Raw genomic sequence first — 14679 nt, forward strand, 5'->3', positions numbered from 1 at the left:
ATGCAAGAGAGATATCTTTTAAAATCCTTAATCATGAACTCTAGGGTTATCATACATGAAAGAAAATCCTATCTTTATTACATTTTCATCAAACTACATCCCTTCCTCACAGAGATAGGAAGCTAATCCCAGCAGTTCAGGACAAGAGAGAAGAGCATAGGTGAGACTTTGTGACACTTTTCTTTGACTGTACCCATTCTCAGAATAATGGTCATTCACGTAACTACACTGAAGAACCCAAATTTGATGACACAGTTTTATGGTATACAACAGGAACAGCATGATTACAGAGTAGAATCACATGTGTGTGGGGGGGGGGCATACTGATGTAGTACCCAATCCAGAGCAGTCTATCATCTGTCTTTCAGCAGATTTAAATCAGAGCATGTCTCTCATTTAAGTTTCTATTTTTCATTTCCAGTTGAAATGCTACAAAATCAAAATAAAGTATGCTCTCTACTATCATGATAAAGTAGTACCTGCTTTGGTATCTGTCCAAAGTTGCTGATAAAACCCAGAATGGTGCTCTTAATCAGAGGATCTTTAATGTTGTTGAGGTCTGTCTTGTGTCCATAGAAGTATGGGTGATAGGTGTTAACTGCCTCCACTGCAGCTGAGCCATGCTGCTTGTAGCCAAAAATCAGATCTATCCAACGGTGGAGGTGTGCACTGACATAGTCACTTTCCAGTGCCTGAAACCAAAAGAAAATGAATTAATTCAGTTGAATGAGTCTATTACAAATGCACTACCACTTCTCAGTCCCTGCTGGAGTTGTAAATTCTCTGCAAACGAATCTTCACACTTTCAGTTGCTCCACTACCACCATTCTCAGCACATCTCACAAAATGTAACCAAAGAGATGAAAAGTGAATTTGTGGCAGGTACAACCACCCTGACAGAAGAACAAAAGCCTGCTTCATGAGTGAGCATGCACACTTTCTTTCAAGAAAGAGCACACCTTAAATCTTAAGGTTAAAGCTTAATTGGTTGTTTGGTAGTATATTCCTTACGGACATCTAAACTTATCATTTAATTGTGTTGGAAGGAGCACTGAATGATTTTGGTTACAATAAACCCACATTTTTAGGTAACTGTTGCTGCCTGTTTTGTGGGTGCCTCCATGAGAAGATCCCCACAGGAAAAGGAAGGACAAAGTACAGCATGCTTAAGAAACACCAGGAGTAATATCCTCAGACAGCGCAGGCAGGTTGCACAAACCAAAGTGCAAGAACTTCTCAGATCATGGCACATCCTTCAACGTGCAGCCTGTGCCATCATATCTTCACCAATAGTGCTAGTGATGTAAGATGGTTTAAATGAGAAAAGACATTTATTAGCATTTGGTACCACCACTTTGCGCTACAGACAAATCACAGGTGGATTTCTCTTTGTAGAAATGTGCCTTAATTATGAGTCACATCAAGTAGCAGAGTTTATGTTTGAGAGGATACATATAAAGATAGATTGGAAAGAGCGATGGCTAGAAGAGGGGCTTTAAGTTGACCCTAGAGGATACAGGAGAGGCTGCATGCCATGAACCAGTAAAGAGAATGTGGAACTTGTAGTGAAATGGCAAGGGGTGCTGCAAGCCAAGACAGGGAAGCAGGTTTGCATTGGAAGAGTTGGGGTACAGCAGGTCAGCTGTGTGACAGAATCTTCACGACTTCCTGGGTTTGATCAACAAACATTTTACCACCCTCTCAGGGCTTAAGTGGAGACAGTTGCAGCACCACATTTCCTCATCCTGAAAAAAAACACCCTGAGATATGAACTTTTTTGCCTTAAAATAGGAAACACTTAACTTTGATTAGATTTGCCACCCATAGTGACACATGTGGATTAACAGGGCCAGAAGGAGAAGGCTGCTGGAGGAAACTGGGAGGATGCAACCAGGCAATACATCCGTGCCAGTGTGGGCCCCCTAGAAAGCTCAATATAATAATAGTGTAAAACTTGTGCTTGGAAGATTCAGACAGCAAGTTCATCAGCAGTGGAAAAAAGTTTGAGTTGAACATTTGCCCACCTCCAGTTACCCATGAGGCTTCAATAAATGCTACTGCCCCTGCCATCACCTGCCTCACCAAAGTTTTGTGCATTCCCAAATGGCCTTGCCCAATGATTCAAGCAGCAGTGTTAAATATTATTAAAAATACTTTCCTATCTTGAAATCATTTGACTGTGCAATACTCCCTGATGCTCAATTAAAGGTCTCCCAAGCAGACCATCCCACCCAAAGCACAGCAGAAACAGACAAGCTAATGGGATCCAGAACAATGGCTCATTTCACAGAGCACACACTTAGCCCTGTGCAGCTGGTTTAAATGACCCTGCCCACAGCTATAACGATCACAGGGCAGCTCAGAGAACAAGCACAGCATACAATCTGTCCCCTGCAAACAACAGGAATACATTTATGAACAGACTCAGAACTCATCCTCATTAATAAAAGCAGTTAGTCCGTGAATTACAAACTGTAAATTTTGCCTGGCATCACTGCCAGAGCAAAACAAAGCAACCAACAGAGATGCAACTGTGCCTCTCAGTATTTCACTAAACATTATGACAAGCACAACCAGGGAGGGAGAACTTGTGGTTGAAGGAGGAAACAAATAAATCTCTTTAGTAAGCTATATTCCTAACTTATTAAACATGAAACACAGAGTTACTCAGATTTTATGTCAGGAACAAGTCTTTGCATTCATATACTTTAAAGTAATAGCCACACCTCAGAACACTGTTGACCTGGGTCCATTTAGTGCACCAAACTCACTGTGAAGCCTCTTTAAAATTACCATGAAGTCAGCAACAAGTGCAACCAGTGGATGATCTTACAGGAGATGGAAACCCTTCTATTTCTAGCACTTCACCTCAAGATAAGGCAAACTTTTCCAGGCTTGCTAATCAACTTCATTTCCACATCAAGATCTCTTGCACCTTCCTGTGTAACACCTAGTAGTAGTTATGGTTGGAGAGAGAGTTTTGCACTGACTGCATATGAGGTCTAATCAGTTATAAATGTGATCTTTCATTTGTTAAAGTGCTCCTGTATGAGATTTAAATTAATTTGTAAAATTTGTGTGGCTTTATTGGTTGTGTCAATGTGAGCAAATAGTGCAGCTCTGTGGAAGCAGGTCTGTAGAACAGAACAGATGGTAGAGAGGGCCCAGTATCCACATTACATGCACTGTGGGGGCTTTACTACAAACTAGATCTAGGCTGCTCACACAGGCTAAATGCCACTGGCATCTGGAGGACACAACTGGAGTGCAGCTTTTGGGTTCATTTTACACCCCACAAATCTTATTCACACAATCTGATACAGCGCTACAATGAGAACAAAACCATACTATGCAGGGATGACTGAAAGATTAATTTCCAAATTGCACCCTTACTCCAAAGTGCAAAGGTAAAAGCAGATGTTCTCTGTTCATCTTTGGAGTGCTCACCCTTACACAATCACCGAGGAGCACAGCTCAGAACTTAGGACTGCAAACAAGCATTTCTCCCTGCATTTTTCTTTAAGAGACATCAGTGTAAAATTACATGTTTCAGACATCCATGGATTTCTGTCTGCAGCACCTCTGTATATAGGAAGGGCAGTGTTGCCTTTTCTGTGTTTGGGGGAAATGGAGAACAGAGACTAAGCCCCTTGGAAGGTCACAGAGGAAGCATAAAATAGAGCGAAGAACCTCCATGCCTTCATTGGAGTCAGTGGGCAATACCATGGAACTGTTGCACGTTTGACCCCAGCGGCCAAAACCTAATTTCAGTGGGCAGCACTGAGCTGCTTTCCAGCAAGGGAAGGAATTGGGCAGTTTCTCAAATATTCATTTTAGCCAAGACAACACTTTGAGCAGCAAGCCTGCAGTGCATACATCACTCAGATAAAGACATTCTTCCTATAGTACATACATCATGTGGTTACAGCCACTGTAACCTCAGGTGTCTCTTTCCTTCCACAACCTGTCAGTCTGACTAGAGCTCTGAGCCCCTAAATCACTCTCTAGGTGATGTCAGAGATGTCTGACTCAGTAATACCTATTAGTGTATATGTACAAGAGCATAAACAGTCTGAACATGGCACTTAATCTCTCTGCATCTCAGTTCTTTGGCAAAAGTATTCTCTTCTCATCTGCTCAAACTAACAGGCTGGAAAAAAATCTGACCAAAAAATGTAAGCCAGGTTCTAGGGGAAATTCAGACATGAAACAGCGTTTGCTTTCTAAATCAGAACATAAACCCCGAGTTTCAAGTCTTCTCATGTATTAAAATATTCAGTCAGTAGGGAGGTCAAAGGCAAGATTTAAACTAGAATTTGAAGAGGCTGGCTGAGGAAAGACACTTAGAGATATCAAAATTGTATTCACAGGTTTGGATACAGTCACCTACAAAGATTATAGACAGTGACAGCTGAACCCCCAAGGGCAGGACCTACATAGAAAAGGAAAGGTGAGAACCCCACACTGGGGCAGAAACTGAAGGTACACATGACAAACCAGGATGGTGTAATGCCTTGAAAAGCACAGGCTATTTGTTTAGTCCCTCCAAAGCTAACACATAAAATCAACACACTTGTGCACAGCACCAGTCTGCATGCACTCAAAAATACAGATTGACTCCTTCTGCCACAGGAAATCGGACGGGATAACACAGGGGCACCATAGTACAGCCCATTCCCTTTTTAGCTCTAACAGATAGACTTGAACCAGGATATTCTGCTGCAAAGTCTCTGTTCAGTGCAACTGCCTTCATACAGAATTGCTTTTCCACTCACTACTGCATAGCAGGTGACATCATACAAAGGTTAAGACTTTCTAACTATTAATAGACAGCACTAAGTGCAGTAAGTCTCAGGACTTTAAAGCTGTTTTGATTTCAAATTGCCAAGGCTGACTCCATTAAAGGCAGGAAATAACATTAGGTTCCCCCCACCCTCCAAAAAAAAAAAAATAGTTGTAGCCTTGGCATGACTTAGAGATGCTTTGAGATGGAATTGGTTTAAATAAACACACAGTGGGTTAGCAACATGGAACTATATTCATAGAAGTGCCACGGGCATGCCATGGGCATATTATGTTCACATACACTTACAGGCTCAGATGGGTCTACACCACAGACCTAGATATGAACCTCACCTCATCTGGAAAGTTGGCCTTGATTCAGGGTGAATTGTCAGGCAGACAAGTATACATACAAATTTCAGAACCCACATGAACTCCACAAAGACAGGATGCATTTGGGTCTAACATTCTAGTTTTGATTCTGGCTTTCAGAGTTTTGTTTTCATTGGGATTCAATTCAGCATTTTGTCACAAATCTTGATATTCACTGACCTGTCTGTGCAGGAGAATGAATTTATGGGGGTCCCCATCTGCCCAAGGAGGAAGCTGCACATCTCCTAGTACTGTTCCATCCTGCATGCAGCCTGCAGGGATTACAGAGGTAGGATTAAAAACAAGAATCAAACATACTGCAAATATGAACAGCTTCTCTAAACATTGACATCAAAGGAAATTGAGGTGATTTTTGCATGTGCAGTTTCAGGTTCTAGTACTGTAGAGCACTGCAGAACCAATTTCTTTTGGGATTTCTGATCCTGTAATAAAGAACTGAGATGTAGTAACTGTTGCTAATATAGTAATAATACACATCAGATTCAGCCTCAGCCCAGTTTAGAATAGAATAGAATAGAATAGAATAGAATAGAATAGAATAGAATAGAATAGAATAGAATAGAATAGACCAGACCAGACCAGACCAGGTTGAAAGAAACCTTCAAGATCATCATGTCCAACCTGTCATCCAACCCCACCTAATCAATAAACCATGCAACCAAGCACCCTATCAACTCTCCTCCTGAACACCTCCAGTGATGGTGACTCCACCACCTCCTCAGGCAGCCCATTCCAATGGGCAATCACTCTCTCTGTGTAGAACTTCTTCCTAACCTCCAGCCTAAACCTCCCCTGGTGCAGCTTGAGGCTGCGTCCTCTTGTTCTGGTGCTGGTTGCATGTCCTCAGCACACACTGCAAAGTTCACACAAGACAAACCTGTTGGCACAGCTTCCCATTTATACAGGATCCTATGGGCCTAACTGTCAGATATTCTTACTAAAGTAGGCACCTGAGAGGGCTTTTGTTTTCAATTCTTTTGCAATCTGATTCCTTTCAGAAGGTGAGCATTGTGTTCTTGTATCAGAGCACAGTGTTGAGTAACTGAATGAATTAAAATCTAAGTTGAAGCCCAGGTCTGGGACGGCATGTTTCCTCACATGGTAGCAGTGAAAAAATTATGGCTTTGCCTATAGCAAAATATTCCTGCATATTTGCTCTCTTTTGGCAAGATTCTGGTGTTTATTTAGGTATCTCTTCTTGATTCTATTCAGATAAGTCACTGGATATTTATTTGAGACAGGCTATTTCTTGGTTTCCTCTCGGGATCTTTTCTTATCTTTCAACAATCTTCTAACATCTTTTGCTCATTCTGCTCTTTTCTTAACATGTCTCATTTCACTGAGTTCTTAAATGCAATTATAGCTAGACCTCAGTACCACAGGTTAAGCTGCCTTTTCTCACACTGATTCAGGATGATTCTTAAAGTATTTCTCCTCTGCCTTAATTGTTAACCAACCTGAGCCCACTACAGAAAGCAGCGTTTCATTGCAGATGATGTGACCTTCCTGTAAAGTGAAGTCAATCAGGACTGCTATGTCTTTTTCTGAATATTATTTTTTCCTGGATTCTCTCTGATCACTGATGCAGAAAGGTCTAGCCACAGTGTACATTCAGAAAGTCTTGTGTTGCTGCTTGAGGGCAGGGAGAATGTAGCAAATTCATGTGACTTGTGCAGATCCTTTCAAGAGGACAGTGAGGACATTGGGTAATGTTAGCCACCAAAGATACCAAAGCCACCTTTCACCAACACCATTTAATAATTGAACCATTTCCAGAAGTCAAATTAATATGATGTTCATAGTCATGCAGATGTGATGATGAAGATCAAATTTTCAAAAGCAGACAACTAGACTGCTTATATCAAAATCTACCTTTGACTGACAAAATGTGTAATTCCTTTGCACAGTAACTAACAGGAGCTACAACCCCTTCTGAGCTGGAAATTCTGTGGTTCTGATAGCATTCAGATATTAGGAGCTTGTATTGTAGTCTTATTTTAGTAAAAAAATTATCTCTTATTACTAGACATAATTCCAGGGTTCACCTCTCAACACAGGATCTGGATCTTTTTCCCTTGGGCAGGATGCTGGGGAACAGAACTTACCAAGTTCAAAGTGATTTGCATTGGTTAGGAACTCTGGCAGGTAGAAGAATTCAGGGATGAGTTCCCTGACATCACTCATGTTGTCCCTTGATGCCGATTCCCATGTGCTCTTGACACTATGAAACATCCTGTCTGCAACATCAAAACTCCCACCCTGTGAAATGAAGACAGACAAAAAGACTGCAGTGTGACTATTCAGTTAAATAAAAAGCAGATGCAGAATCTTAGCCGGTTCTGCAATAAGCACCCTATCACATGTTGATTAGGTGATTTCTAAAGAGCTGTCCCAGCTCTGTTTACTATGATCTTACATCAGGGACTGCTTTAGTTCTGATTTGTAGATATGTAGGTTGAGATTACCATAAAGCTTGGAGTCTTAGCATAGTTTGTAGTAACAGAGGAAAGCGGAAATGATCTTGGGCAGCTTGAGAATACCAGGGTACACATTATTAATGCTTCTGAAGGCAATTCATTCTTTTCATCCCAAAATGACTTGCAAGCATTGGACACAACTTCAGTGTTTTCACTTCAGTTGGGACCCAAACAGCTGTGAACAATCATACATAAAAATCTCCTGAGGAAAATTTTTGGGGAAGAAAGTATATCTGTACCACTGAAATAACATTCATCAGATCCAGGCAAACAGGAAAGACCCAGTGGGCAGGAGCCTGCAGAGCCTGTTCATTCCTTAAGGGAAGGAGAGAAAGCATAAAGAGGGGAAGAAAGACTAGATGAACCCTATGCTTTAGTTCCCATATTGCTTTCTGATAGTAAGAACTACTGCCCTTTTGATCTCATGACTACCTGCACATATATGATGCAACTCCTTTGTATCTACAAACTCTACTAAGTCTAGGAACTACAAGTCAAGAAATAACTTCTCCCATATCTTTTGTTGGGGAAAAACTATCCTCATGGATAAGATATCAAAACACAGGAGACAACAGACCCTAAGTTCTTGCTTTTCTTTTGAGATAGACTCCCATCAAAACCCAACACATATTCCAGATGGAATGACCGCATCCCTGTTTCCACTGATGTGAATTCTAACCAGGCTTTTGGTCTCTAAATGACAACATAGTTCCGCCTTACCTCCTTGTTTTCCTTCTGTTGACAACTGAAGCCTTCCCACACCCACTCAAGGGACTGAGTGAAAAAGTGGCTAATCACATGAGTAAGCCTAGCTGGAGTTAATTTGATGCACAAGGTCATCTTGTTCTTGATCATTATTAGGCAGGGACCCTTGGACTCAAATTCAAATTGAAATTAAAACAGAGTAGAAGGAAGAATATAAATAAATCAATAGCTAACAAGTATCTCATTGAAGCATATTAAAGGCCTTTGTATATTTAATCTGCACGCAGTGTGCTGTGTCTGGTGGTGATTGATGCTTTTTCATCTTTTTTTGCAGCTTTTATGAGAGCTGATGGTAATCTCCTGAGAAACAATATGATTTGTAATAAAAAGATTACCTGTATTAAATAAAAATAATATATACATAGGAAATACTGTTAGCGCGACAAATCTGGTTAAAGATATTACCACCACGAAAAAATGTGATTTTTTCTCTCGCTGTCTAATTCATTTTAGGGAAAAGTAATATCTTTAAAACTTAAGCCTGTATTATTTATAAAGGAAGCAATAACTGATTTTCCCATTTCCTATATTAATAAATTTATTTGCATATATTTATATCAGAATTAATGAGTTTTTCTCTCCCTATGAATGCAAAAAATGCACTGAAAGGGAAAAAAGAGAATCGAGAGCTGCTTTATCCCTTTAGATTGCAAGTTGACATAAACTCTTGTGGGTTTTATAGAGACAGACAGAGTAAGTCTCTTGTCTTTCCTTTCAACAGAGGCCTTACACTCTCATCATGAGTATTGGGAAAATACACTTTTTAAACAACTAGTCAAGGCGATTTCTAAAGAGAAGTTAGAACTTCCCATGGTTATGAAACTAAGGATCACTGATTTTTGGTTGAGCTTTAAACAAAAAGTGTTTCTAAAAGATGCTTATGAAGGTGCAAGGAGTTACCACAGGCCCAGAAATACTAAGAAATAATTGCCTGCAGACTTGATTAAGATGAAGTGGAATACACCATTCAGCATCTATCTCATGAGCCAGTATTTCATCCATTCCATTGCAATATGCAAAGCACATACACACCTTTTTCTGGGGTGAGATCTCAATATACTTAGGTAAAATGTAAAATAATAAGGTTCTGTAAACTCCTGTACAATTCCTTTAGCAGAGGCAATGCTTTCTCACTGCCGCTTTCTGTGGTACAAATCAGTTCTTTAACTTGAGAAGCAGGATGTTATGCCAACATCATTTTTTTACAAGGGTGCATCTAAATTGTTTCTATTCCTTGTCATGTGCATTTGAACTGGTAGTTTGCAGTTACAAGCATGGCTTTTCCACTTTTTAAGATGCTGAGAAGCTTTCATGGCTCCCAGATCAGCACAATTACAAGGTCTTAAGTTTGGAGTACTCCTTTTCCAACCTGCTCTTGACTTGATAGTACAGTTCTCAGGTCTGCTGTTTCCCTGACTGTATCTCACAGTTAGCAGTTCCTAATCCACTATAGGTCCAGTCACCTGGGGAAAGTGCAACACCGATCTCAACTGAACATGCAGCAGCGTAAGAGCAAAGGAATGATCATGGAGCATGTTCAGAAGCTAGAGTGCTTCAGATCTCAGCAGCCTATGAAGGTAACTATCTTCACAAAAATGCTGGTTACCACCTAATCACACATAAACACAGCCACAGAACAGCTACTCAGACTGGGAACTTGTTATACATGAAAAGTGTGCCAGTGAGATACAGTAGCCTATTTCTGTTTACAGGAAGAAATAACTGTTCCACAGTCATTCATGACTGCAGCTAACATATGGCTCACAGAGTGCAATGGTAACTATTGCCTCAGGTGGTTTACTAAACCATCAGCTACTGCTGATAACAGCCAATATCATAGGGCTTATTACTTAATTAGCACAGCACTTTATTTGTGTTAGTTCATTAAAAAAAAAAAAAAAAAAGAAAGAAAGGAAGAAAGAAAAAGCAAAAAGGCAGTACAATAGCAAAGCACTTGGAAATCTGCAGGACTCAGGACTCATGTTCTGTATTCACCATACATCCTGCAGTTTGACTGGCCTAGTTTTGTCCCTCACATTACTCCATAAGGATAGGTAGATTTCAGCAAACTGCTCCTTAAAAACATATGCCTTTAAGGACCTGTCCTGCTGCTAGACCCTGCTATAAACACAACAGATATAACAGAAACAAGGATAGCAATTATTGGCTACAGCCCATGTCTATGTTAGTGCATCACCAGCTGCCTGCTGAAGAGGGCAGTCAGGAAGGTGCGAAAGGTTAGCACAAAGTTCTGTTTTGTGAAATTCAATTCCACAGTGAATGCTTTTGGCACCATAAAACAGTGGCAAGTTTAGAACAAGTTAAAACAAAGTATTCCTCTGGAGCAGTAGATGCAGTCTCACTCCAATTCTCCTTCTTGGAGTAGATCCAAGGAACAATATCATTTCCCACTCACCAGAGCCTGTGCATCCTTATCTGGCCTGGTATGCTCTTTATGCCACCACAGCCAGCTGCAAGTGCTTGCCTGTAGCCACATTACTGTATGGGCATTTGGGCTGACAATATGTACTACAAGTGACTCATCTGCCCCAAAGTCAGAAGGTTGTGTTCAGACGGGTTATAAAACATTTTCTAGGTGCTTATATAGAATCATAGAGTTATTTCTGTTGGAAAAGACCTCTGAGATCATTAAGTCCAACCAGTTTTGCCTCAGCCCTCACAAAATGCATCACTGGACCAAAACTAAATAATCTTTCTTCATCAGAAAAAAATCAAAATCATCAGACATCAATCATCAATCATGCTCCCATTAAGATATTCTCACTGAATTCAATAGACATAGCATGGAGCCTTCAGTGAGCCCAGAGTCCACACAGAGTATACAGAAATTGTCAAAAGAATTAATCTCCCTTATTACACAACCACTATAACTATGTTACACAGTTCATAATGAGGTGTAGGAGGGAAGCTATCATGTCCCCTTACCTGCAGAGAACAGAAGGTCTGCGTAAATGGCTCCAGTCGGACCAGGTAAGATGCCACTATAATTGCTGATGAATAGTGAGTACAGTAATGGCACTGGGCTGACAGGTCTCCTGGAAATCGAACACAAATCAGATTGCAGTGTAAAATATCACCATCCAGTTACCAACATAACTAAACAGGGAGTAGGTCTTTAAAACAGATACGTTCAAAGATCTGTGAGCAAAACCACAACTCGCATATTTGCATTGAATGTGCTGTGTAGTTCTACATGCTCTTTTTTAGCCTTCCATGTTTCATTTTCTGAAGAATAAGGCCTTTAACTTTCCAAATTATTAATTTTCTGAACTATTCCTTTCCCCATCAGTACCAGAAAAGTTCTTGATCTCTAGAAGTCAATAGGTTCAACATCCTATTTTTTTTACTTAAAGGAGCTGTTAGATAAGCAGAATGCAGCAGTCTTCTTCAGGTAGCTTGGTTGACAAACAAGACTATTGTGTAGAGCTTAGCTAACAGTGCAGCATTTTGCTGTAGCATCTCTTCTACTGAAGGGAAAAGCACGGAACTAAGAAGTACAAGGCAAGTGTGGAGCAATTTCCTTTGAATCTTCAATCACTTTTTATCCAGTGCTTTCCTTAGCCACAATTTTGGAAAGTCTTTGGATTACTTTTTCCAAGGGATTTAACAGCATTCCTGGAGGCCTGAGGGGACTTAAGCCTCTGCTGTCTATTAATCTTCTAAAACACTCACCCTCGCTCTTCTCCACCTCATTGTAGCGCTGGATAAACTTGCGTTTCCTCTCCATCGTCTGTGCACCCATGGGCTTTGACAGGTCCCGAAATGTATGTGGATTAGTAAGGTTTAGAGTCTGAAAAGCAAAACCAGCAAAGATATAAGTTTTCAGATCCCTGAGTCTTAGACATCATGACTAGCTCAGTGACACTGGATAGCAACAAGGCTGTGCTGGAAGTTTCACCCACAGAAAATCACAGATTCAGTACTAAAACACCCCCCTTCCAAACTGGGATAAGAGTTGGAAAGAGGGTGGCAGTATGTGCCAGTATACAAGGAGCTTCACAAATAGGGACTTGGGAGGTTGCAAATTGATCTCAAGGTTTTTCTGTCCAAATTCTCTTGTCACAGAAGCCTGTTCCTGCCTATCTGCTGAGCTGATGCAGCCTTTCTTTAACTAAACACACATTCAACAGATGTTCATCCACCTTTCTAAGGCATAACATGATCCCGAGCATGCTGGTCTATAAAGAAGGAATCTAATCTATAGAGAATCTAATCTATAAAGAATCAGTACAGCTAATCTATAAAGAATCAGTACAGTTCAACTTAACTATCTCAAATTTTGAACTCTTCTGCCTCAATAACATCTTTCAACAAGCCTTTGTGCCATTGCTATCACAGAAAGTAGAGAGTGATGCAGCAAGCACTGACCTTGGAAACGTAGTCAGCAAGGACCCATGGAAACACAGGATATTGCATGTAATCATTGTAGCTGCGGCCAGCCAGCGTGTTCAGATACATCAGGTAATCAAAGTTGCTGATCTCCCTCTTCTGCCAGGGAAAGGAAATAAGCTTTAGAATCTCCTAATTCCATCCCCGAAAGCCATACCTCCAAGTGTAATCAGTCATCCATTGCCTTTCAGATCAGCACAATGTCTCTTACATAACAATACATTCACCAGAATCTGTCTTCATTCTAGCTCTTCTTCAGGCAGACCATTTGCATTTGTCTAAAATCATGCAGTATATGCTGTATTTGCATAACAGAGCATTTTTTTCCTGATTCAAAAGTGAGCCAAATGCATGCAATCTGTATATTGGAAAATCCTGGACAACTGCCTGTGCAGAAAAGGCTGCACAAAGTGCTACATATAAATAAGAAGGTATAGATTTCTCCAGTGTCTCAGGTCATCAGAATCAGAGGTACAGGAAAGTAAATGAATCTCACAGCTCAGCAAAACATCTGGGAAAACAAGAGGCGCATTGATTTATATGTAGAGATGATCTCTGAGCAGTCATTCAACTAGGTGATTCTCTTTGGTCTCAGTTTAAAAATGTGCATAAAATCACAATCTGCCAGACAGCAGTACCATATGCTTCACAACTGGAGGAGGAAAACCTCTGCAAATACCCAGCTCCTCTTGCCAATAATCTCACATCCAGCAGCAAGAGAACAGCTCAGGCCTGTAAGTACATACACAAACATATACCTGTGTGCAAACACACAGACAGGTTTTGAAATTCTTCACTTACCCATGTGCAGCCACGATTTAGCTTACCTGCCACTTCTGGAGCATTGTCTTTTCTCCTCCTGAGTGTTTCCTGTTTGGAACAAACATTGAAATAGTCTGTTTCAGAACAATAAGAGAGTCAATACAATAACATCTGTGCACCCTGTTCCCCCTGCTCTGATCCCATAGAAATGAGAGAACACCAAGTCTAGAAGAGTGCTGAGGTTTCATATTTGAGTCCAAAATCAGTGTCAGAAATAAGGTTAGTGCTGCACAATATGAATTTGATTACTGCTTTCATTAAGAAGGAAGGCTTTGTCTTATGAACAGGAGTGGCTTAACTTCAGGGGGCTGGACTAGATAACCTTTGGAGGTCCCTTCCAACAACGACCATCTATGATTCAGAGGACTCATGAATTTCTCACTGTCAGTTACTGTCCTGTGACAAGCTGAGTGTGCCTAAGCTACTTGTTGGTCTACTCCTGAATGAAGTGCCACTTCAAGTATTTTATTTAATAGAGACTAAAGAAGGAATTATGGTGGTGGTGGTAAGAATGGATTCTATTCTATTCTATTCTAAAATACCACTGCAAACTACAGCATGATGCCACATGATAAGCTGCAAGAATTCAGAAGCTGACTCAGGCAGAGAAGATGCCCTTGCAGCAGAGATGGATGTACAGCTGGGGACAGCAATCTTCTCAGCTGTTCTGAGCTAAGCCACAATGTATCAGTTTGTGCTCCAGATTTCATCCGAATGTAGAGTTAGAGTTCTGTAGACAAGTGCTAGTAAGGCTGTTTCTATTCTGAAGCCTTATTCTCAAAGGCTCAAGATTTTCTGAAGCATTCTGAAAATACTGTCTTGAAAACAAATGTCTCGGTCTCCATATCAAAGATATGCAAAGATCTTTGCACAAAGTACTTTGAAATTAACATAGTTCTTAAAATGTGGCTTGTCATTTAAATATTTTTTAATTAATAGAGTAAATATGGTTCTTCCACTTACTTTGTTCTCAAAGTGCAACTTTTCATTGAAACTTTAAACAAAACCCAAAACAGCTGAAGAAGGATTC

At 40.5% G+C, this 14679-nt stretch overlaps 1 protein-coding gene across 1 annotated transcript in view; it reads right to left on the reverse strand.

Moving 5' to 3' along the window:
* WDFY4 (WDFY family member 4) overlaps nucleotides 1-14679 on the reverse strand; it is a 125730-nt gene that overhangs the window by 13396 nt on the left and 97655 nt on the right. Inside the window, exons 47-53 of the mRNA XM_054163688.1 lie at nucleotides 13655-13697; nucleotides 12807-12926; nucleotides 12111-12228; nucleotides 11364-11473; nucleotides 7281-7434; nucleotides 5335-5426; nucleotides 480-692 (exon numbers count right to left, since the gene is read on the reverse strand). Of these exons, the coding sequence (XP_054019663.1) occupies nucleotides 480-692; nucleotides 5335-5426; nucleotides 7281-7434; nucleotides 11364-11473; nucleotides 12111-12228; nucleotides 12807-12926; nucleotides 13655-13697 (850 nt within the window). The remainder of the gene's footprint in view (nucleotides 1-479; nucleotides 693-5334; nucleotides 5427-7280; nucleotides 7435-11363; nucleotides 11474-12110; nucleotides 12229-12806; nucleotides 12927-13654; nucleotides 13698-14679) is intronic.

This window comes from Dryobates pubescens, chromosome 8, assembly GCF_014839835.1.
Source record: "Dryobates pubescens isolate bDryPub1 chromosome 8, bDryPub1.pri, whole genome shotgun sequence".
Lineage (NCBI taxonomy): Eukaryota > Metazoa > Chordata > Aves > Piciformes > Picidae > Dryobates > Dryobates pubescens.